Genomic DNA, 23,393 nt, shown 5'->3' with positions numbered 1-23,393 from the left:
AGTAGTGCTTACAACAGTCCACGACACCTTCATTACTGTTTCCGGTTGACAGTAGTGAGGGATTAACCTACCTATATGGTTTAAGTATAGGTTTATTCAAGCTTGATATCTTAAAACGGTTCTTTATTTGAATTACAACCCGCTTGTGCTACATTTACTATAGATTGTTTCTTCTCTCCTGTGTCCTGATGGGTGACGTTGAAATAGCCCAACATAGTCGAGTAGCAGTCGCAATCATATGCAGGCATTTGGCGTACCCTTGGAAGGCATGGCGGTACTTTTTGTGGTAAGTGCTGAAGCCGCATAATTATTTGAGCTTTTCTACTCATGGGTTACCTTTCCTACAGGGAATGCAGATAGTGGTACGTTTCATATTTACACTCAAACTGCTGTGCCTCTTGAATATACACCGTATAGGACACGGGAGATTCTAATTACAGCTTGGCAGCATCGAGTTTGGTTTAATGGTGCCCTTCACCACTCGGTAATGGCAGTTCGGTTAAGGCCTTTGTCTATTCCTGGGGCCACTTGACCTGTTTTGGCCGGGTTTACTCCACACCCACATAACCTTACAGTCCACTTGCGGAATTAAGAGTCCTTTACGCATCTGTTGTAGGGGTGCATCGGGCTTTAGTGCAATACGTTTCTGGCAACATCCAGGTGGGGGCACCTGGTGCTGCGGTGCATCCAGTTGTATTGGCCGGGATGAAACTCAGTCCCATCATGGTTAATTAGGTTATGGGCAAGCGCCCCCAAGATAAGGATGATATGCCTTTTTGACTTGCTGAGAAATTTGACCAACTGGAGGCAGTATTTCCTAATAAGAATCCTGCTGAGAAACACAGGATTCTGACCATTAGTTTGCAGAAATACTTAGTGCCAGAGGTAACAGATTGTGAGACCTGGGGTAAGATATTTGCGGCAGTCTATGCAAAGTGCTTCAGCACACCGCCCATGGCTGTCCTACCCACCGTGATTAAGCGTGTCCAAGATCACCACGGTCCTGAGGCGGCTGTTGAATTGGGAATGAGGCTAGTCGGCGTGTTTGACGTAGTTTCTGATCTCGTTCTTGCTAATGTCAAGGGAGATGCAGTGAACTTTCAAGTGTCTGATGCTTTGCGCGATGTACTCGATGCCGATAAGCCTCGGCAGCTACCGAAAATTATTGCAAAGGCTTACAGGACCATTGGCCGCAATAGTTTGAGTGTTAAGCCTTTTGCTAAAGTGACATCTCAACCACAAACTCAGATGGCGAAGTCTGATAAAGACGACCGTCCCACCCTTCCTAAACAGACATGGAAATCTAAAAAGCAGGAAAAGCAACCAAAGAAACAAGGGTCGGGCCTGCATCGTCAATACCTGTGTCTACTGAGCGCGCGTATGATTTGCCCGACCGCGCAAATATTAAGTCACCTAATCATTTTCAGGTTCCTGAACAACGGAACAGCCCCGCTAGACGGAAGATAAAGGCAAGCAGCACGATTTTCAATGTCAACGCCCTCAGTTTTAGAAAAAGAAAGTTGCTACTTTAACAGCGAGGTAAGCCACGGATAGTGAGAGCACAGCTTCGGAACTTGACATGGGCGCTGACCCTACTAGAGAGTGCGACGCAAATTACAGTGGTGCGGCAAGCACTGTGTCCGTATCTGAAGGCTACAGCAACTAACTTGCTCATCACTGTAGAAACAGCTGACACTAGGGTGGCCCCCCTGACAGACTATATGAAATAGTCATTTTAATTGAAGGTGACATACAGCGTACTATAAAAGTGATTTTTTGGGAAAATCTGACTCTACATATGATAATTTGTTAGTTGAGGAAGACTGGCCCTCACCTTTCATTTTGCCACAGAAAGCAGTTGCCCTTACTTCATCCTGTGAAACATTTGTCCTTCATGTGGCAAACGCCCGCACTGAGGTGCATGCCCTTTTAAATACTGATCTCACCCTACATTTCAGCACTTTTATTGACACTATATTTATTGCCTCGTCAATCACAGGTTTGGCTCATTTTTTTTAAATAGTAAGCTCTGGCCTTGTGACTTTATTACAAACTATCAGCCTGATTCATCAAGCTGAATTGCGCTCGCAAAGGGCCAGATTCTGAGAATTGCGATGATGAATCCCAAATGCAAAAATCAGTAATAGCGATTTCGCTATTTTGCGAGGAATTCATCCATTTTCAAATAGCGAATTCGCAATTTCGGCCTGCTATTTACCGCGAGGTCAAACCTCGTGGTAAATAGCGAAAACCTTTAAAAGCATTTTTCTAAGTTGCATGTTGCACACACTCATGTCCTTTGGACATGTGTGTGCGCAACACCTGTTTCAATTTGCATTTAAGGGGTGCTACAGGGTGTTCTTTGGACACCCCTGGCACCCTTTAAATCGCTATCTTATTTGCGATTAGCTAAATCGCAAATAAGGAATACTTTTGGCCCATAGGAATGAATGGGGAGTTATTCCTTATTTGCGATTAGCAATTTGCTAATCGCAAATAAGGAATATGTAGGAATCGCATTTTTTTTGCGATTCCTACATGAATCCTGTTTTGCGAGCCTGTAATAGCGATTCCTTATGAATCGCTATTAAAGACTCGCAAAACGGGTTTTTGATGAATCAGGCTGTTTATTTGGTGTGATACTGGCATTTTTTCCAGCCTCTTCAACGGTTTACCGTTAATTCTCACCTTGGCTGCTGGTGTACTGCTGTTAATTTGCTTTCTCAAAAATGGCTGCACACCCTGTGTCACAAGACAACCTGCCCCGGCTGCTCCAGCTTCGCAACCGGATGCTTGAATACTATGGATCACTACCCTTAGCCACCTTGAGTGCAGCCTATGGATTGTCCTTCCGGTTTTCCTACTTTACATGCGTGTAACCTGGATTGCTGTTTTGAATGGGCTCTGGATTTGTGTCTCTGCAATACTGTGTCTCCTAAACCCGGATTATGATCTACTGATGAGTCCCTTAGTTGCTTATGAGTGAGACTGTTCTGGTATCGGAATAATGGCCTGTGCAGAGGCACATGGAGTCCTGGGCAATTGGAACATATGGGCTGCAGCCAATGACTTTCTGGCTCGCAGTTATCTTGAAGAACACCCGAGTTGTCCTCTGATGGTGCTAGAGGCTCCGGCTGTCGAAGAACATGTATTTTCCTTCACGTTATTGAATTAGATGGTTGAAATGCTTTCTGATGATAACAATGACTTCCTCATGGAGGCGGTTGCAACGTACTGTGCCTATACCCTGTTGGATTGATTTGCCATTTGTCCATCTTCACCGGGGCCTATGCTCAGACAATTTTTGTGTTTTTTTTCCTTTTTATGGTTGGGTAGTCTACTCCTCCTTTTTGCTTTTTTCTACATTTTTCAGACTATTTAGAACCTATTACTCCCATTTATACGTTTTGGCAAATTTTGATATGGATTCTGTCTCCCTCAAACTTGAACTCTGCATTCCAAAATTGCCTCCCTTCTTGTACGTGTTCCAATCAGGGGAGGGTGTATTGAAGGCAGGGCCTGGCGGGCACACATTCCAATGCTAGCCTAAGCCTATTAGATGTTTAAACACAATTTTTTCCAATTTGAAGCTTTTGCACAAAAAACTGTGTGTAACTGTTGTTGTAAGTTAGACTGCTTGAATTTCTTCACAAAAGAAAGGCTTGTTTTCAAGATCCCTAGACTTAAATTGCGAACTCAGTCTGTACAGTGTTTGCAGAGGCCTCCGAGGTTACCATAACAATGTGAGCTGTTATTCGGGCTGATCGGCCCATGCTCTAGACACAACATGCACATCTGCAGCTAACTGAAATTCTAGCGCCTTTAATATTTAACTGCATGCATGATTAAGACACTTGGAGAAAATCCTATTCCAGAGAGAGCTTTTGCTGACCTGATGTGATTCACTTCTGCTGATCTTGAAGGTACGGGGTTCCCCAGTCAAGCCTAAGAGACCTTCTATTATTATTATAAAACATAGTTCCTAGCTGGGAGGTGTAGGGAGTGTACTCCTTTAAGGTAGGCATGTTGCTCTGTTTCTATGTATTCTATATTCTAGAATTGTTATGATGCATATTTCCGTCCAGTGGCAGTTCCTGATGTGTTCAGTCGTGGGTCTTCTGTATGGAATAAATCTTACATCTTCTCAACAATATTTGGATTATTCATTTTATTGGATGCAAGGATTTCACTTCCTACATTTATTGGCGACGTTTTAAAGACCCACTGACTTTGGATGGACATTATTTCAACTTTATGAAAAAGCTTCATGGACACTAATTTGAACTATTTACTCGCTCTTCTAAGGTACTGTTTCATTTTAACATTGTCGGTTTGATACTGGTCTTTACTCCAACGTTGGCTTTATTTTATTTCATGTGCTAACTAGGGTCTAACCTTAAAAATCGCTCCGACATTAGTGTTATTTTTCGTTTTAATTATCATTAGAGTGCCGTAAATAGAGCACTATAAATTCAGTATATTGACACATCCACGAGTCTGGAGATATTTCAGTGAACTTTCGTAACTCTGCCCATAATTAATTTCATTAATTGACTCTGCGCGACATTTAAAATACTTGCCTTGTACCCAACGATTTATTCCTCGAGCGAAGAATCTCTGCCTGCGTCCACAATCAGCGCGTCCTGCTTCCTGAACAGAATCTCTGTCTCCGTGCTCTGCACTCCACCATCAGCACTTCTGTTTTCCTCCTTTCTCTGCTGTGACGTATGGTATGCTGAATTACTTAGGTCAAGCTACTGTGTCATCACGTCACGTTCGAACGTGGAGGTCACGTCAAGGAGCCATCTGCAATGTATTTTACGACTTGGATGCGGCGGAGATCATAATTTCAACGACTTTCAAGCTTTTAATCACCATTTTTCTTGCTGAAAAGCTTATTTAAGAGGAATTGAGGGAAATATCTCCATATTTCACCTTATTTCGTCGTTTTGAAGACACTTCCTCATTTCTCCATTGCCAGTGCTTATACTTCCGTGACTGATAAGCACACGTTATTGGATAAAACAATTCATATGGTGACTTTCATAATTTATTCTACATATTTTCTTATGCTGCACTTTTATATATATATATTTTTAAAAATTATATGTTTATTTTATATGCTTTCATGATTTTATCTTTCTGTTTAACTTTGATTTCTTTTCAGCAGTGTATGTTTATTTAGAAGAAATGTCCTCTGGTTCTTCAAATAACGTGTTGCAACTGCCTCCATTTCTACAAGTTCCTGGTAAACCTTTAGTGCCTTGGCACAAGTGGTTTAGAGTTTTTGACAACTATCTTGAAGCTATTGATGCCACTAAATATGCTGACTCAAGAAAGAAAGCGCTATTATTTAATCATTTAGGTAGTGCTGACCAGGTTGTTTTTGACAATTTGCCTGTTGTACCAGCACCATCTGGTGATGACGCTTGGAATGTTTACAGAGAGGCATTAGCTAGACTCGGAAGAAATTACGTTGATGAGCCTTCTGTCATGGTAGAAAGGCATGTTTTCTTCAAGAGAAAGCAAATGCAAGATTAGTAAATAGAGGATTACCTGGCTGTCTTGAGAGTTTTAGCTTCTAAATGTCATTTTCGTGATGATTTGGATACAGCATTAAGGGATCAGTTGGTTTTCAACTGTTTCAATAAAAAAATCCAAGAGCGCATCTTAACCTGTAAGAATCCATCTCTGGATGAGGCTATGGACATCGCTCGTAGTATTGAGAGGTCTGTAGTCTCTTCAAAGATTTTGACACAAGATTCTTCTTGTAAATTCACAACTGTGGATTCTTCCACCAGTATAAAAGGCAATGATCCCACTGTTAATGTTGTGGCTACTAAATATAAGAACACCAATGTACATTTTGAAAGTAAGGGGTTCTGTTATAGATGTGGTTCTAAATACCATATGGGCAACAATCCTACATGCCCAGCTCATAGAAAAAAATGTATCACCTGCAAGAAAATTGGGCATTTTAATACTATATGTAGAACTGCAAAGTATAAGGAAAAGGTTAATTCTCTTGAAATAGATGAGGATGAATTGTGCCAAGCTATGAGCAATACTCTATCTACTATAGAGTTTAATACTTTGGATAGTGACACGAAAAAGTGTAAGGGTCCTTTGTGCAATATGTTGATTGGAGTAATCAGCATAAATTTTATGGCCGATTCGGGTTCTCCAATCACCATCTTGGATCTAAGAACCTTCGAAAAATTTTGGAGCAATGTCTTACTGAAGCCTACTGATGTGAATCCAAAGGCATTTGGTGAATTCGATATCACTATGTGTTGTTATTTTTCAGATTCTATTAATATCAGAGGGAGACAAATTTTTACAAAAGTATATGTATCTGTTAACGGTCGTGACATATTGGGCTGGCAGGATCAGGCGAAGTTGGGAACTATGCTGAAACCCGGGCATGCAGATCCAGTTGTTTTGGGTGAGCTTCCAATTCTCTCTGTTTTGGATAAAGTTCCTATAACTACTGATAACCCTATTCTATCAGAGTTACTAGGTAAATATGCTCCAGTATTCTCTGATAAAGTTGGATTAGTTAATTGTTTTCAGCACAGCATTGTTCTTAAGGAGAACGCAGTTCCTGTTATTCAAAAATGTAGACCCATTCCATTATCTGCTTGTGATGATCTTAAGAAAATCCTTTCAGACTTGTGTTCTCAAGACAATATTACTCCTGTAGAATCATATGAGTGGGTTTCTGCTAGTATCGTAGCACGTAAGAGTTAAGGCGAGATTCATCTCTGTGCTGATTTGAGGGCACTGAACAGTAATATCCTTATTGATTGCCATCCTTTGCCAAGAATTCAGGAAATGTTAGCGAATTTAGGTGGTAGCAGATATTTTACAACTATTGACTTGAAATCTGCCTACCACCAGATTCCCTTGGCTAAAGATTCCCAACATTTAACCACTTTTATTACTCCGTTTGGAGTCTATATGTAAAAACGCTTGCCATTCGGACTTGCGTCCGCTGCCAGTGTGTTCCAACGCCTTATGGATCAGGTATTTTCTAACATTGACGGCATACAAGCATTTCAGGATGATATTTTGGTTCATTCTGTTACTTTAGAATCTCATTACAATCTTCTGGAACGGGTATTGCAAAAGCTTGAGAGTGTTGGTATGACTGTGAATAAAAACAAATGTAAGTTTATTACTCAAGATGTAGATTACTTGGGTCATGATATTTCTATGCATAGTATAAAACCAAAACTGTCACTTATCAATGCCATCAAAGATGCTCCGAGACCGCAAGATAAGGATGCTTTGAGGGCATTTCTAGGATTGAGTGAATATTATGCTCGTTTTGTACAGAGTTATGCATTGATTGTACAGCCTCTCCGACATTTGCTTAAAACAAATGCGAAATACATTTGGTCTACTGATACGCAAGAAGCTTTTATTAATGTTAAGAAGTTGATTTTGGAAGCACCAACAATTAGAGCATTTTCTCATGGACAACCTACTATGGTCACAGTAGACGCTAGTTTTAAAGGATTGGGGGCTGTGTTGAGCGAAATGATTGATGGCCAAGAATATACTATAGCTTTTGCTTCGAGAGTTTTAAATAGTGCTGATTCCAATTATAGCACAATGGAACGAGAGGCTGTAGCATGTTGTTGGGCAGTTAAAAAGTTCTGCATGTACGTTTGGGGTTCTAGGTTTAAACTTTTTACTGATCATAAGCCTCTGTTCTATATGCTAGGTGATAGCTTTTCTAATAGAGCTTCTTCCAGATTAGTCCGATTGTTAGCTAGGTTACAGGAATATAATTTTGACATCAATTATATTCCAGGAGGAAATAATGTTAGGGAGGACTGTTTGTCTCGTATTACTTTGGAAGTTACAGACACTACATCTGATGTGAAAGGTAATGATTTTGATGTTGTTTTTAACATAAGTGATCTGACACAATCTAGTAAAATTTCTGAAAATGACTGGTTAACTGCAGATAATAATGATCTTTGTCTTCAAAGAGTTAAGAAATGTTTAGTGCATGGTTGGCCCTGTGATAGGAGTATGTCTATTAAAGATAGATGTTTTGCGCAGGTTGCGGCAGATTTGTCTGTTGTAGACAATATCTTGGTTAGGGAAGACAAAATAGTTCCTCCAGAGGGTATTCGTCCAAAGATCATTTCATTTGCTCATGAGGGGCATTTAGGTACTGTAAGTACAGTCAGGAAGATAAAGGATACGTACTGGTGGCCTGGCATTGATGGACAAGTTAAGGCTTTTAATAAATGTCCAGAATGTTTATGTTCAGATAAGCATTGGCGCCTGTCTACTTCACCTTTATGTCCTGTTGAATGGCCTTCTAGTCCTTTGCAAAAATTGGGCTTGGATTTTTCAGGTCCTTTTAATTTGCTTAGTTCTGAAAATAGGTATTTGATTGTGGTCATTGATTACTTTTCAAAAAGGCTCCATTTTTCGTTTGTTAAGAGGTCTGATTCTGGTTCTGTGATCAATTTCTTGCAACGCTTATTCATGGTTGAAGGTTTTCCGGTGGGAATTGTGACGGACAATGGAACTCATTTTGTCTCTAGTGAATTTGAAAGTTTCTTGGGTGAAGTTTCTATCAAACATGTTTTGGTTCCTTTGTACAGTCCTTCTTCAAATGGTCTGGTGGAAAGAGCTAGCCGGTTGCTAAAGGAAGGTATCCAAACCGCTGTTTCTAATAATTTAGATGTTTGCAAGTATCTTTGTCAGAAAGTGTGGAGTTATAATACTACTCCCCATTCTACCACGGGTGTCTCTCCCTATTTATTGATTATAGGGAGAAAACCAATGTCATCTCTTAATCCTGCTTGGTTAAAACATAAAGTAGGAGATGAAAGTACGAATGTGGATTTACACAAAATCAGAAAACAGGTTGAATGTAAACAAGCTGCATATAAAAAAAATAGATTTAAGAAAACATGTTAAAGTTACTTCTTTGTCTCCTGGTGATTTGGTAATCATAAAGAAACCAATAAGAATTACAAAGGGTGAATCAAAATTTTCAGTGCCTGCTAAAATTTTCAAAGTTTCAAAAATGGCTGTGATGTTAGGGGGGTGTGTAGAGAGTGTACTCCTTTAAGGTAGGCATGTTGCTCTGTTTCTATGTATTCTATATTCTAGAATTGTTATGATGCATATTTCAGTCAAGTGGCAGTTCCTGATGTGTTCAGTCGTGGGTCTTCTGTATGGAATAAATCTTACATCTTCTCAACAATATTTGAATTATTCATTTTATTGGATGCAAGGATTTCACTTCCTACAGGAGGGTGGTACACAAAGCACTATAGGACCTGTTTCCACTGTCATTATAATATGATTTCTCCCTTTATGTTTTAATTATTATTATTATTATTATGTTTCTTATATAGCGCCTGAATCGACCCCCGAAGGGGTATCTCCGCGCTTGCCTTGGGAACCCGTCCTGACTTTTCCCTGTGAGATTGCCCCTACAGGGCATCCCCAAGGTGAAAGCCAGGCATCCCGCCGCGGGGGGCCGTTGTGGAGATTAAGCAAGCTTAATGCCCAGAGTTGCAGAGTGTGAACCCATGATTAGGTCAGGCACTATGCTGATCGTAATATTTTTAATCATATGCCTGCTTATGTTAGCATAAATACTGCATATTAGAGCACGTCGTTAAAATAAACATTTTAAACTTTTCTGTGTCTCTATTTACTCATGTTGTGGACTGGTATGAGAATGACAAACGAAAGAGTGTTCTTGATTCCCACCATTCCTGAGAGTAACCTAAGTTGCATGTTCTGGTTTGTCTAATCATTAGTAGCTATGCTGTAGGACGGAGAGCTAATCAGACACTGATGCTAGTCGGTTAGGGGTTCTAGGTACTGAAGTGAGTTTTTTGGTACTCCACAATTCACTGAGGTCCTGGGTCTCTGTGCACAGTTCTGTGTAAGAGCAGAATCCCCGCAACAGCATATTACTCCAGGCAGTGGGGAAGATTGCGGAAATGTAGCTTGTTACATCCCTCCCTGTAAGCGTGAGCAAAGTGGGTGTGAATAAAAAGTACGTAGCTCTGGGCGTAGTTTTCTTCCGGATTGGTCAACATGTCTGCCAGGGCAGCACTTCTCCCCCTGCCATGAGGCTGATGCCGTGAGCTGTATTGCCTGCGATCCTGTGTGCCTGCTGCACCCCGGGCTGCTAGTCCCTGAACCCATCTTGCCCACCCCTGCGTACCCAGCACTCACTGCTCACCTTCCAACATGGGCATGTGTCAAAGAGGGCACAGCATGGGCCGGTGTAAGCTCCAAGCCTGAGGCCCGCAACCTTGGCAGCCTCCTCAGACCATCGCTGGTCTCTGCAACACAGGCCCCCAGCACTCCTTACTCTTTGACGTACTCCACCGCTGCCTCCGACTTACACTACGGTCAAGTAGGTCACACATTTGGAACTGAGTCTTGATATCCTGATGGCCGAGTTCATATGTTCATGGGACGTTTGATATCACTGTACTCCTTTAATGTGGTACCACCAACTCTGTGCATAGCATTCCAAACACACATGTCTGTGGTCCCTCGCTGACTACTGCCTTCGGCCCACACTGCGGTCCAGTAGGTCACACATTTGGAACTGAGTCTTGATTTCTCAATGACTGAGTTCATATGATTGTACGCAAGGAGAGGAAGAAGAGGAAGACGCATTTCAGTTCGGAGGAAAAAGGATCATCGTTACCGAGGTGATCGAACACTACCAACAACTGCTCTGGTGTCACTAACTTTTGGCATCGCGAGCTAACGACACGCAGCTGTGGGCCCCTGCTGACTGCGGTAGAGTAGGTCACACATTTGGAACGGAATCTTGATTTTTTATGGCAGAGTTTATATCATTGTACAGGCCTCATCGCAGACTGCATACCCTTTCAGCTCCGGTGCCACTAAGTCTGTGACCCGACATTCATGAACACTCTCTGGTTGAACTTTGGTGGCATCTGAGTCTATGGCCTGGGGGTTGTCTTCATCATCATGTAGGTGATACTGACTTGGTGGTAAAAATGAGGCTGTAGCATTCCACTCCTCCATTTGCCTGTTTTTGCTGGCTTCTGCCCTCTGCATCATGCCCTGGAAGGACACCTTCCATTGTCCCTCGCAACCCTCCGCGACATTCACCTTTAACATTGACGAGGACACGCTCAGCTCACTTGGCCCTACCTCAGTGCACCGCAAGTCACCGTCCCGTGGCGGTGTGCCTGTGCCAGCCACTGTACATCCAGAGCCACTAACTTTGTGCAGCTCAAGTTATGGACCCTTGCGGTTTGAACTTTGAACTTCTGATTGTCTGATCACTGTTGCAGTTGTTGCCAGCTCCAACCAGCCCCTGAGGGGTGTCTTATGCTCACCCCACACACATCCAGCACAGGCGTCACTGGACATGTGACCCTGGCAATAAGAGGGGCCGGGCGCACGTGCCTGAAGCCAGTCCCACAAACTATCTAAGTGTGTCTGTGTGGTCATTATGTATGCATGAGGAGCCTGGGCCCTACCACATTACATTGTGCTGTGTGCAGCGAACGCAACCATGTCACCTCAGGCAGTGGGTTAGACCTGGGCCATGTAGCTGTGTTTTACACCCCTGTGAGCATAAGCGGAGTGGACTTGAGTATGACAATTCAGGGTAAGGGTGTGGTTAATCAACCCGGGGCTCTGGGTGTGGTTAAGTTTAGGCCTTACCAGGGAAGTAACTAATGTGTGTGTCTCTGTTGTAGTGTCGGCACCACCTGCCCCTCAATGGACAATGTCCCGGAGTGCGGGCTCGGCTGAAGGGGAAAATGAGGGAGCGCAAGCTGTGTGTCACAGATAGTATGGTATCCCACTCTACAGTGTTTCATATGTGTCCCAAATCTTTACATATAGGCTGTCATTTGTGACCTATAAGTGACAACAGGTCTCCTTTTGGGGTCAAATATGTACCTATTGAAACAAGAAAAGAGTGTCCAAGAACACAACTTAAGTACAAATGGAGCAGGAAAACAATGAGTATATGCCCCTCTCGGGTCAATATAGAGAGCCCTCACTCACCACCCTGGTTGGTGACATGCTTCATCATAGGGCCCCACCGGAGAGGCCGAGTGCCTCCCCAGTGTAGTTCCAGGCCAGATCTACTACGGAGCGGGTTTTGTGAAATAGACGTGAAGTGAGTGATTAGGAGGTGATAGTGATAGTTAAAAAATCTCTTCAGTGTCTCAAAAAAGATATTTTATTACTTGATCACTTGGACAGATTAACATAGTGTGGGAAAATGGTCCAAATACATTGTTTGGTTATTTCCAATAGGTTAATAATCAGTCAACATGTTTCTGCCTTGAAACGGTGTGTACTTACCAGGCATTCATCAGGACAAAAGTGTACTAAACCCTGGCGGTATGAGCACTCTAACGCCCACCCTAACCTAGGGACGTGAAAGTGAAAATCGCGTGTTAAAAAAGTGCATGGAGAAGGAGCGAACTCCTCCTAATCCGGTTAACGAGGGTGTCAGCAGGTTCCAAGCGAGTGCCTGGCATCGAGGGCAGTGTGCCAATCACGCTACCACCCCCCTCCCGAGATCCATGGTGTGCATCTGACTCACCATTCAAGTGCATATTCACTGACTGTGAGGTCTCCTAAATTGGGAGGACCTTAGGAGGAGTACGCTCCTTCTCCATGCACTTTTTTAACACGCGATTTTCACTATCACGGCTTTCTATATTGACCCGAGAGGGGTCATATACTCATTGTTTTCCTGCTCCATTTGTATTTATTTGTGTTCTTGGACACTCTTTTCTTGTTTAAATAAGTATAACCGGGGACTAAGAGTGTTTCCTCATTCTCCCTACCTCTCTTTTTGTTGTTGTGTCAAATATGTATCACCATAATGCAGGGATGCACCCTGTGACTCAATTCCCACAACATGAGCAACATGTACATAAGGGGGAGTCACTTTGCTAGAATACTATAGCTGTTTTAGATCCTGATACATTCGACTAAACCTGACATTTTTGGCGAGACACCTGGTGTAGACGAGAATGCTGTAAGCTTTCTGTAATTGGTAGCCGTTTGAGACTCATAATAATGATTTAAGACCAAAGTGTGGTGTTGCGCAGGGACTATCATGGAGGTCTGACACTATTAATCTGTATTATCCTAAATTGGTTGTAAACATGTGAACTATGCCATGTACTTTTGTGTCCATATATTGCTTTACGATGTCTGGCTCACTGTAATGTGAAATCAATAAAAACAAATAAAAAAGTGGACGTCACTGCCCCTACATTTGTCCATGCTTTCATACTTGATTGATCAGAGACATGACACGTCTGTGTGCAGGAGGTGTTGATTGTCCCTCTGCAATGTGAAGGGGAGATGCGGTTTCACAGTGTGTTCCATGTATGTTGCGCAGTTTACATGCAGACTGCATGTCAATGTACATTGTGACCTTTTGTGAGGAGAAGACTATTTGATGCCGGACAATGGACATTTATTCTACATCACGGATGTGGGGTTGCACTCGTACATTGTCATCTCACTGTTTTTGTTCTCTGCTTTTATGGTACATTTTCCCGCATGACGCTTGGGAATTGCAGGCCTGTCGCTGGTTATCGCAGATTTTTGTATCGCGGTTTGGGGCATCGCCGCTTTTTTCGCGTTCGTGTTTCGCATTTTTGCAGCATCGCGTTGATTTTAACACGGTCATTTGATGCATTATCCTGAGACGATCACATGGTACTGCTGTGTTGAGAGTACAATGTTAACACAGTGTTATTTTCCCATGGTGGACTGCTGTGTGAAGAGTTGCGTTAAGCTAATTTTGCGATAATTATCACACATTCTTGAGAATATCCCCCTAAGTGTGCTACAAATACCCCCAACAACATGATCTACATAGTGCCAAGGATGCCTAGAGATCAATTCACAAAGTGCACTTTGTACATCCCATACACGAATATGGAAAGAAGCATTTTTGTTTTTAGGTATTCCAGGCTATATCATGACCGCTGTCATGACCTCTGAGCAATTGGCTGTTAATACAACTTTGATATTTAGGGATTAAGATTAATTAATAATTTTGAGTGTTTCAATAAGCTAACTCCCAGAAATTACTATATATAAATCTGAAAAAAGAAGGGGCATTATAATGCATATTTTATGTAATATGAAATGTAATTCATGACTATTATTTTTGTTTGCATTGCTGCTGACTTTCACAAGGAAAGGGATATAGTAAAATATATGCAGATGACTCACCTGAGAAACTGGCTTTGCGGGCTTTGTCAGTATCCCTCCAACATAAATTGTGTTGGGTAAAAGAGGACGTGCAAATTCAAAGGAAAAGTCTGTGTTGTAGATCCAGAGTTCCGTTTTTTGGTAAAGCTCAGAAAAAACTGGTCTGACTCCTTCTTGGAAATGATTTTCAATGACTTTGTCAAAAATTCCATGTATTTGATGATCAACTATTTTTGTAAGAACATACGTGAAGATGTTCTTCATGCGCTCCCAGAAGTCCATGCGATCTGTTAATTGAGAACTGTGAACTGGAACATAGGAAAGGGGACTAGGGATGCCAATTTTCTGGGCATCCATAAAGAATGTAGGAAAGAAAGAAACAAAAGGCAATCCCAGTTTTTCTACAAACAGGAAACTGCAAGGGTTAAAGCTGTTAACTATTACAATATCATACTTCTCAGTCTGTAGGGATTTGAAGATTTCTGATTGGTTCAACAGGATGTTGCACTGGCTTGCATAGTGACTCATAAGCCCCAGAACATCACTCTGAACAAATCTAGGAAGAATAAAAATAAAGAAATATGTAACATGCATTTTCCTGCAACTCACTTTAATTCAATATACTCAATCTTATAAACTTTAACCTGACATGCATATAGAATATACTTTTCGATAAAAGCAACTTTAAAATTCTGTTTAGTTATTTTTACAGTGTCCACTTAAACTTGGTGTTCAGTGGAATGCTTTACTATGCAAAGGGATTTACAGCATCCATACATATGTCAATGACATCATCAGAATTTTGGTGCCAATGCAGCACACATGGAGCCAGATGTACGATGCTTTTTAGTGTGCGCAAACGGGTCTTAGACCCGTTTGGGCATGCTAAAAGCATGAGCCCATGTACAAACAGTATTTTGTGACTCGCTATTAGCAAGGAGCAGTTCCCTTCCTAATAGCAACCGCAAAGCTATGTACCAATGTCTTGTAACCGCAATTGTGGTCTCAAAACACTCACAAATTAACACCTACTTCAAGTAGGTTGTAATGAATTCGCAAATGGGAAGGGGACCCCTTCCCCTTTGCAAATGCATGTAATATTATTTTTTAAGAGCATGCAGTGTTACCTAGGACCACTTCCTGCCCTTAGAAAATTAAACGAAAACGTTATATTTTATTTTAAATGCACCCCCTTTTCCTTCAGGGAAAACGGACTTCATTTAATAAAAAAAAAGATGCTTTATTTAAAAGCAGACCCAGACATGATGGTTTGCTGAGCCCAGCAGGCCACCATCCCTGGGAGGGCCTGTCATTCCCAATGGACTCGCAAATTGCGAGAGACTTATCAATATTCATGAACCCCTCAATTTGTGACCCCATTGGGAATCGCACCCAGTGTTAAACACACTGTTGTATATGCCAAATAGCGCTTCGCAAATGCAAAGCAATTTGTGAGGCACTATTGGGCAGGTCGTACATCTGGCCCAGGGGTCTTTACAGGGCAATCAAGGAATACGTAGTATCGGGGGTCTATGGGCAGTCAGGAAGTACAGAGACAGTCCAGAGACAATAGGCGGCTTAGTAGGGAAGGTTTAGAGGAGCAGTTGGGCGGCTGGGTGAATGTAATGCTCTAATACCTCCATTAAATACTTAGAACCTCAAAGTACAGTGCAGATAATGTTGCAGTTGAATACCGATTACAATGAAATTATGACATATTAAAGAAGTAACAGCTTCTAAATGATTTGCTGCATGGGCCTCAGCATACACTGATATCTTTGAAAATAAACCAAGGTACTCCTTTACTCGCAGAGAGACAGCAAGCATTGCGATCTGAAAACTACGTAATGCTCACTACCATAACCCAATAGTGTAAGAACAACATGCAAATTATTTCATTCAATAGAGTATCTCAAAGTGTACTTAGCCAGGTTTCCTTGTATGGTAACATTTACCCCACTTCAGGTAGTCTTGGAACTAATCTGCGCAGGACCCACATTTCTTTTCCAGTATATGTAATGAAGATGTGATTCTTTAACATGTCTCCAGAATATGAAATTATGTCCTGATCCTCCTCAAATTCTCAGTAGCATTTAACACAGTATCATACCACACCCTGATCATAAAACCTCTAAAACTTCTATGACCATCCCTTCACATCAAAATGGATTCAAATCACTTGGCCCGCGAATTGGTTTTGGGTTAAAGGCCCTTTAATCAATCCGATGCTTTCAATGAGGGGTTCAGACTTTAATCCCTACTTCCATCCCTCTCCAAGATACAATCATTCTGTCTAAATGTTTGCCATTGTAAAGCATGTACCTTAACCCAAGCATGTACCTTAACCCAGAGTTAGAAACCTCACTTCAGGATGCGTAAATGGCAATACTGCTAACACGAACTTCTGCAGCCGTGCAATGCTTCTCCCTGCTCGCCTCAGATGACACAATCCAAGTTCATCCACAGGGAGTCGTCTATCCCCTCCTTTTTCTCCTTACAGCCTTCAATAAGATGTTATTTACCTCCAAACTCAGGATTTAACAATCTTCCTTTAAGTCAAAAGACAAACTTTATAAGCTACTTACGTTAACTCCTTTTTCCTACTTACTACTGCCATTTATGAACACAGTTCTTCCCCTCAGAACCTACTTTTATCCATCAGATCACAATGCACAGCCCTTTACCTGGAGCTCTCTCCATGGCTATGTGGAGATACCAGGCAAATTAAACACATATGTATGGAGATGACGTCATTTCCCTGTGCATCAATCGGAACCTAATCAGTCTGCTTAAGTAAATGACCTATTTCAGATAGTAACAATTACCAGGCTATTACTGGGATGCCAGAATCAACAACTCCGCTGGTTTCATTATGGAAATGGAGAGCTCTCAAATGATTTAACTCTTTTATTACTATTTTTAATGTTGATTACTGCCTTGCACTATGCTGCTTCCTTCCCATTCTTCCCACTAGATTGAGATAAAAGACCAGACGACTCAATGTCATTGGACAGCCTCTCTTCCTTTTATGAACCACTTCAGTGCTAAGGATGGGCGCATCATTAGCACAACCTCTCTGGTGCTAAGTTTGTGTCCTGCTCGTCCTAGCACTTAAAGGCTAAAAAGATGTACTTTGAATTATTTTAGTTAGTAGGATATGGTTTTTTTATTTTTTACATGAAGATCAGCCCCAAGGCATGCTGACATCATTAAGCTGGCGTTTGGACGAAATATTGAGTTTTAACCCGTTCGGTGGTTATGATGGAGTGGTTCCAGGGGAAAAACTCATGGGACAGCCCTTGCATAACCAGGTTGGTTTGTGATAGGTAATTTTGATGTTGCCTCAATAGGTTTTAGGCCCTTGCCTGTCACGGGTCATTGACCAACCCACGCAAGTGAGGTACCATTTTTATCAGGGTGGGAGGACATTTGTAAATCCATGCAGATTCCAGAATTTCCCACGCAGACATTTGAGAAAAAAGTGACTGTTTCAACGAAATTTGAGGTTTGCAGGGGATTCTGGGTAGGAGAATGTTGGGGAACCCAAGCAAGCCATACCTCGCTAGACTCCCCCGGGTGTCTAGTTTCCAGAAATGTGTAGGTTTGGTAGGTTTCCCTTGATGGCCGCCAAGCCCCGGTCCAAAAACTCATAGGACCCCCCTTGCAAAACCAAGTTGGTTTGTGATAGGTAATTTTGATGTCGCCTCAATAGGTATTGGGCCCTTGCCTCTCACGGGTGCTTGACCCACCCACACAAGTAAGTAACCATTTTTCTCGAAAGACTTTGGGGAAACGCGGGGTTGGTGGAATTCTGTGAATCCACGCAGATTCCAGAACTTTCCACCACAGAAATTTGGGAAAAAAGGGGTTTTTTCAGCAACATTTAAGGTTTGCAGGGGATTCTGGGTAGGAGAATGTTGGGTGACCCAAGCAAGCCATACCTCGCTGGACTCCCCGGGGGTCTAGTTTCTAGAAACATATGGGTTTGGTAGGTTTCCCTAGATGGCTGCCGAGCCCAGGGCCAAAAACTCATGGGACCCCACTTGCAAAACCGGGTTGGTTTGTGATAGGTAATTTTGATGTTGCCTCAATAGGTTTTGGGCCCTTGCCTGTTGCAGGTACTTGACCCACCAACGCAAGTAAGGTACCATTTTTCTCAAAAGACTTTGGGGAATGCAGGGTGTGTGGAATTTTGTGGATCCACACAGTTTCCAGAACTTTCCACCACAGAAATGTGAGGAAGATGTGTTTTTTTGGACAATTTTTTATGTTTGAAAGGGATTCTGGGTAACAGAACCTGGTGAGAGCCAGTCAAGTCACTTCATCCTGGATTCCCGTGGGTGGCTAGTTTTCAGAAATTTATAGGTATGCTAGTTTTCCCTAGGTGCAGGCAGAGCTAGGGCCAAAAAACAAAAGCTAGGCACTTTGCGAAAAAAGGGTCATTTTTCATTGTGAAAATGTGGTGTGTCCACGTTGTGTTTTGAGTCATTTCCTGTCGTGGGCACTAGGCCTACCCACACAAGTGAGGTACCATTTTTATCAGGAGACTTAGGGTAACACAAAATTGTAGAGTAACTGTTATTACCTATTGACTTTTGATGCATTTTTGGCTTCCAAATGAAAGACAATGTGTAAAAAAGAAGTCATTTTGAAAAATGACCTATTATTCTCATGCTAGTATGGGTATTCCCAATTTTGGAAATGTGCAAATATCTACTATTTCTAAACTCTATATTTTTTTCCCATTTCAGAAATACATAGGTGTCTTTCATACCTATTTTTCCATGTATACATTTGCCCAAAATAATTTCTATAGACCCGGCGCATAATAAAACACCATTGCAAGACGCTGCTCAGCTATTGGCACTGGGTTTGTCTGGTTCTTGGTGAACCTACAAGTCCTATATATCCCCACAACCAGAAAGGTCCAGCAGATGTAATGGTGTATTGCTTTCAAACAGCTTTCATAATTAGAAGAAGTTACAGGTCAAAAGTTGACACAAATGGCCGTTTTTTTCAACTCATTTTCAATTTTTCCTATATTTAACAGTTAGTTTCTATAAAGAAACCTTGAATGATCTACACAAATGACCCCTTTCCAAATTCAGAATTTTGACTACTTATCTAAAATGTATAGCTTTCTAGGATCCATTATTGCTTTCATACCTATTTCTACCATTAACTGGAAAGAGGTTGACAGCACAAAAAATAGCAACATAGGCTGTGTCCCAGAAAAATGCCAAAACTGCGGGAAAAAATGTGGTTTTCTGATATAAGTCTGCATGTCCCTGAAAGCTGGGAAGATGGTGATTTCAGCACCACAACCCCTTTGTTGATACCATTTGCAGTGAAAAAATCAGAAGCTTTCAACTGGGGCCCTTTTTCACATTTTTCCAACAAAAATAAACCTTTTGATGTATTTTGGCTACTTTCTGGGTCCCCTTCAAGAGAATCTACAAACCCTGGATACCTTTAGAATCTACATGATGTTGAAAGAAAAGGATGCAAATTTGGCGTGAATACATTATGTGGTCAAAAAGTTACAGGGGCCTAAGCGCAAACTACCCTAAATAGCCCAAAAAAGGCTAAGGACAGGGCAAGGCCTAGCAGCGAAGGGGTTAAATATCAGGAGACAGAAAAATTCAGGAAAAAAAATAACATGACACAAAAATATCATGATGCAAAAATATTGTTGTCAAGAATATCACTATTTTAGATAAGTAATATCATTTTTAAGAATATATTTGTTTTTATTATCGTTTTCAGTTATACAGGAGCAAAAATCTCGTTCGTAATTATTTTCATGTGTTTTTGTTCATATATTAATTTTATGTGTTTGCGTATTCATTATTCATTTTTTTTAATATACTTTGTTATTTTAAGTGATTTAGAATTTTATATTTAACTGTTAATAGTAATTTGTTGTATTTTAGCGGGTTGTTGAGTTTGTAGTGGGATAGGGAGGGAAGTTAATGTAAGTAAAAAACAAATTATGAATGAATTAATTAATATGTTTTAATTAGTTATGTGATTGGCATTAATTATGTAAATTATGTAACACTGATTTATTTTAGTTCTATTTTTGGTGCAGGCTGCTAAGTTTGAGGGGTATAAGGTGGGCAGGTATTTACGTAATAATTAGTTAACAAACAATTATTATTTTATAATTATTACTTAATTGACTATCAGTTATGTAAACTGTGTCATAATTGTATATTCTTGTTATGGTTTAGGTGCAGGCCACTCGGTTTGTAGGGGTATAGGTTGGGCTGTTAATTAAATAACAATTAACTATCAACTGATTCTTATTTGTTAATTAATTATTCAATTATCAACCATGAAAATTGTGCTATCATTTATTTGAGTTACATTTTAATTGTGGGATCCTGGGTTGGAAGGGGTCTAAGTTGGTAAGTTAATTAATAATTAATTAACAATTAGTTTAAAAAAATGGTAATTAATTATTTGTTTTAAGTATGTAAGTTATAAAATAGCTATTTCTTTAGGCTTTTGTTAGGTGCAGACTGCAAGAAGTACATCTTTAGAAGTTAATTAATTAATAATTAAATAACAATTATCTATTAATTATGTTTGTATTAATTATGTAAATTAATTAATTGTTTTTAGTTTTTTAAAGACATATTTAGATATTTATGTTAAGTAATTTGTTTATTGATATTTTATTATTTTTTCTAAATTCATGGGGTTACTCATACATATAAAGTGTTTGAGGTGTTTTCCCTGCTCTTGTATATATATTCACTGAAAAAACATGGGTTATATGTATGCTATGGTTAGGCTCAGATTTCACTCACACAAAACCAATGAAGTTCAGCAGTCATAGTTACCTAAGCTATAACTATATGATATGCCCCCACAATGCACTGCTTATGACATCACATATTACATCAATCATGATATGGTCAGTGACATCACTGATGACATCTTAAATTACATCACTGATGACATAATTAAGATAGTGTAAATGTTTTAAAGAGTTTATGCATGCTAAACATATATACTAACCTAATACAAAAGTTACATTAGTATACTAGGTGCACTACTACTGAGTGATACAATTTTTTAACATATATAAAGTGAGTAGCTGTGTGACTCTCTTTATCCTTGTGTGTATGGGTGTGTAAGTGACTGTATGGTTGTATAAGTGGGTGTGTGAGGAGCAGTGTGGGTGAGTGAAATGCTGTGTGAGTGGCGGTATTGGGGTATTGGTGAGTGAGTGAGTGGGTGTGTCAGTCACTGTATGGGTGAGTGAAGTGCAATGTGAGTAGTTTCATAGGTGGGTAAATGGGTGTTTAGAGACTGTGGGTGAGTGAGTCGGTGTCTCAATGGCTGAATGAGGGAGTGACTCAGCATGTAAGTGGCTGTATGGGCGAGTGAGGGGTTGTTTGAATGGGAGTTTGGTTAATTGAATTGGTGTGTGAGTGGCTGAATTGGAGAAAGTGAGTGTCTATGTGAATGTTTATATGGGTGAGTGAGCAGAAGTGTGAGTGCTTTAATGGATGTGTGAGTGGGTATGTAAGTGGTTATGTGGGTGTGTGAGTACTTGTATGGGTAAGTGAGTGGCTGTGTTGAGAGGCTGTATAGGTGAGTGAGTATTGTGTGAGCAACTGTGTACGCAAATAAATGGGTGTGTGAGTAGTTGTATGGGTGAGTGTGAGGCTATTTGAGTGGCTGATGGGAGTGTGCCTGGTTGTATCAGTGGTTGTATGAGTGAGTGAATGGTTGTGTGAGTGGCTGTACAAGTGAGTGAGTGGGTGCCTATATGGAGGAGTGAGTTGGTATGTGAGTACTGGTATGGGTCTGTGAATGGGTATGTGAATGGTTGAGTGGGAGTGGGAGTGGGCATATGAGAGGTTGTATGGGGTGTGAGTGGGTTGTTCTATGGATTATGCCATCAGTGAAGTCATCTTGAGATGTCATCATTGATGTCATCAATGATGTCACTGACCATGTCATTAGTGATGTAATATGTGAGGTCATAAGTAGTATAATGTGGGGCCATAAGTTATAGTTATAGCTCAGGTAACCATAACTGCTAATTTTTACTGGAGTTGTACGAGTGAAATCTGAGCCTAACAATAATATCCCTGTAACCTTTGGTTTATTCAGTGAATTTCCAAAGTTTTTTAATTCTATTTCCTAATTATAATGATACTGTAACCTCTGTTTTTTAAGTGAATGTCTAAGGTTTTCAAATTCTGTTTCCTAACAATAACGTCCCTGTATCCTTTGCTTTTTTTTAAGTGAATTTCTATTTTGTTTAACTAGTAATTGCATTTGCAGAGTGGTGGATAAAGGGAGTGGGTGCTCTGACCAGCTCTCAGAAATCCTTCTGTGTCAGACTTACTGGAGGTAACAGGAGGATTTCTAGGCCCCAAGGAACCCTCAGCATCCAAGAGGACTTCACCCCCCAACCAGCAGTGCGCCAGGAGGCACGTTTGCAGAGCAGTGGAGAAATGAGGCGTGACCTCCGAAGACCTCTCAGCAATTCCACTATATGGTACTTAATGGAGGTAACTGGAGGGCTTGTTGGCCCCCAAGAGCACTCTAGACCCAAGGTGACTTCATTCCCTACCAGCAGTTTTCCAGGTGGAGTGTTTGCAGAGTGGTGTAGAAAAGGGCCTTGGCTTCTGAAGTCCTCTCAGCAATTGCGGTCAGTGTGACTTACTGGAGGTAACAGGAGGACTTGTTGGCCCCCATGGACCATCAGCATCCAAGAGGACTTCATCCCCCAACTATCAGTGCCCCAGGAGGTACATTTGCCAAATGGTGGCGAAAGGGGGCGTGGCGTTCAAAGACATCTCAGCAATCCTACTGTGTGGGAGTTACTGGAGGTAAACGGAGGGCTTGTTGGCCCCAAGGACCCTCTGGAGCCAAGGGGACTACAGCCAGCAGTGAACCAGTAGGCGCATTTGCAAAGTGGTGGAGAAAGGGGGCATGGCCTTCAAAGTCCTCTCAACAATCCCTCTGTGTGGGACTCCCTGGAGGTAACAGGAGAGCTTGTTGGCCCACAATGACCCTCTGTAGCCAAGGGGACTTCTTCTCCCAACCAGTAGTGTGCCGGAAGGCACATTTACGGAGTGGCGGAGAAAAGTGAAGTGATCTCTGAAGACTTCTCAGCAATTTTGCTATATGAGACT

At 41.2% G+C, this 23,393-nt stretch overlaps 1 protein-coding gene across 1 annotated transcript in view; it reads right to left on the bottom strand.

Annotated features, from left to right (window-relative positions):
- The window catches only part of LOC147726407 (UDP-glycosyltransferase 3A1-like), a 539,556-nt gene that overhangs the window by 343,840 nt on the left and 172,323 nt on the right, over window positions 1-23,393 (bottom strand). Inside the window, exon 4 of the mRNA XM_086960529.1 lies at window positions 14,254-14,788. Within this exon, the coding sequence (XP_086816655.1) occupies window positions 14,254-14,788 (535 nt within the window). The remainder of the gene's footprint in view (window positions 1-14,253; window positions 14,789-23,393) is intronic.

The sequence above is a fragment of the Lissotriton vulgaris genome, chromosome 3_1 (assembly GCF_964263255.1).
Source record: "Lissotriton vulgaris chromosome 3_1, aLisVul1.2, whole genome shotgun sequence".
Taxonomy (NCBI): Eukaryota; Metazoa; Chordata; class Amphibia; order Caudata; family Salamandridae; genus Lissotriton; species Lissotriton vulgaris.
This window is presented reverse-complemented; position numbering and strand designations above follow the sequence as displayed.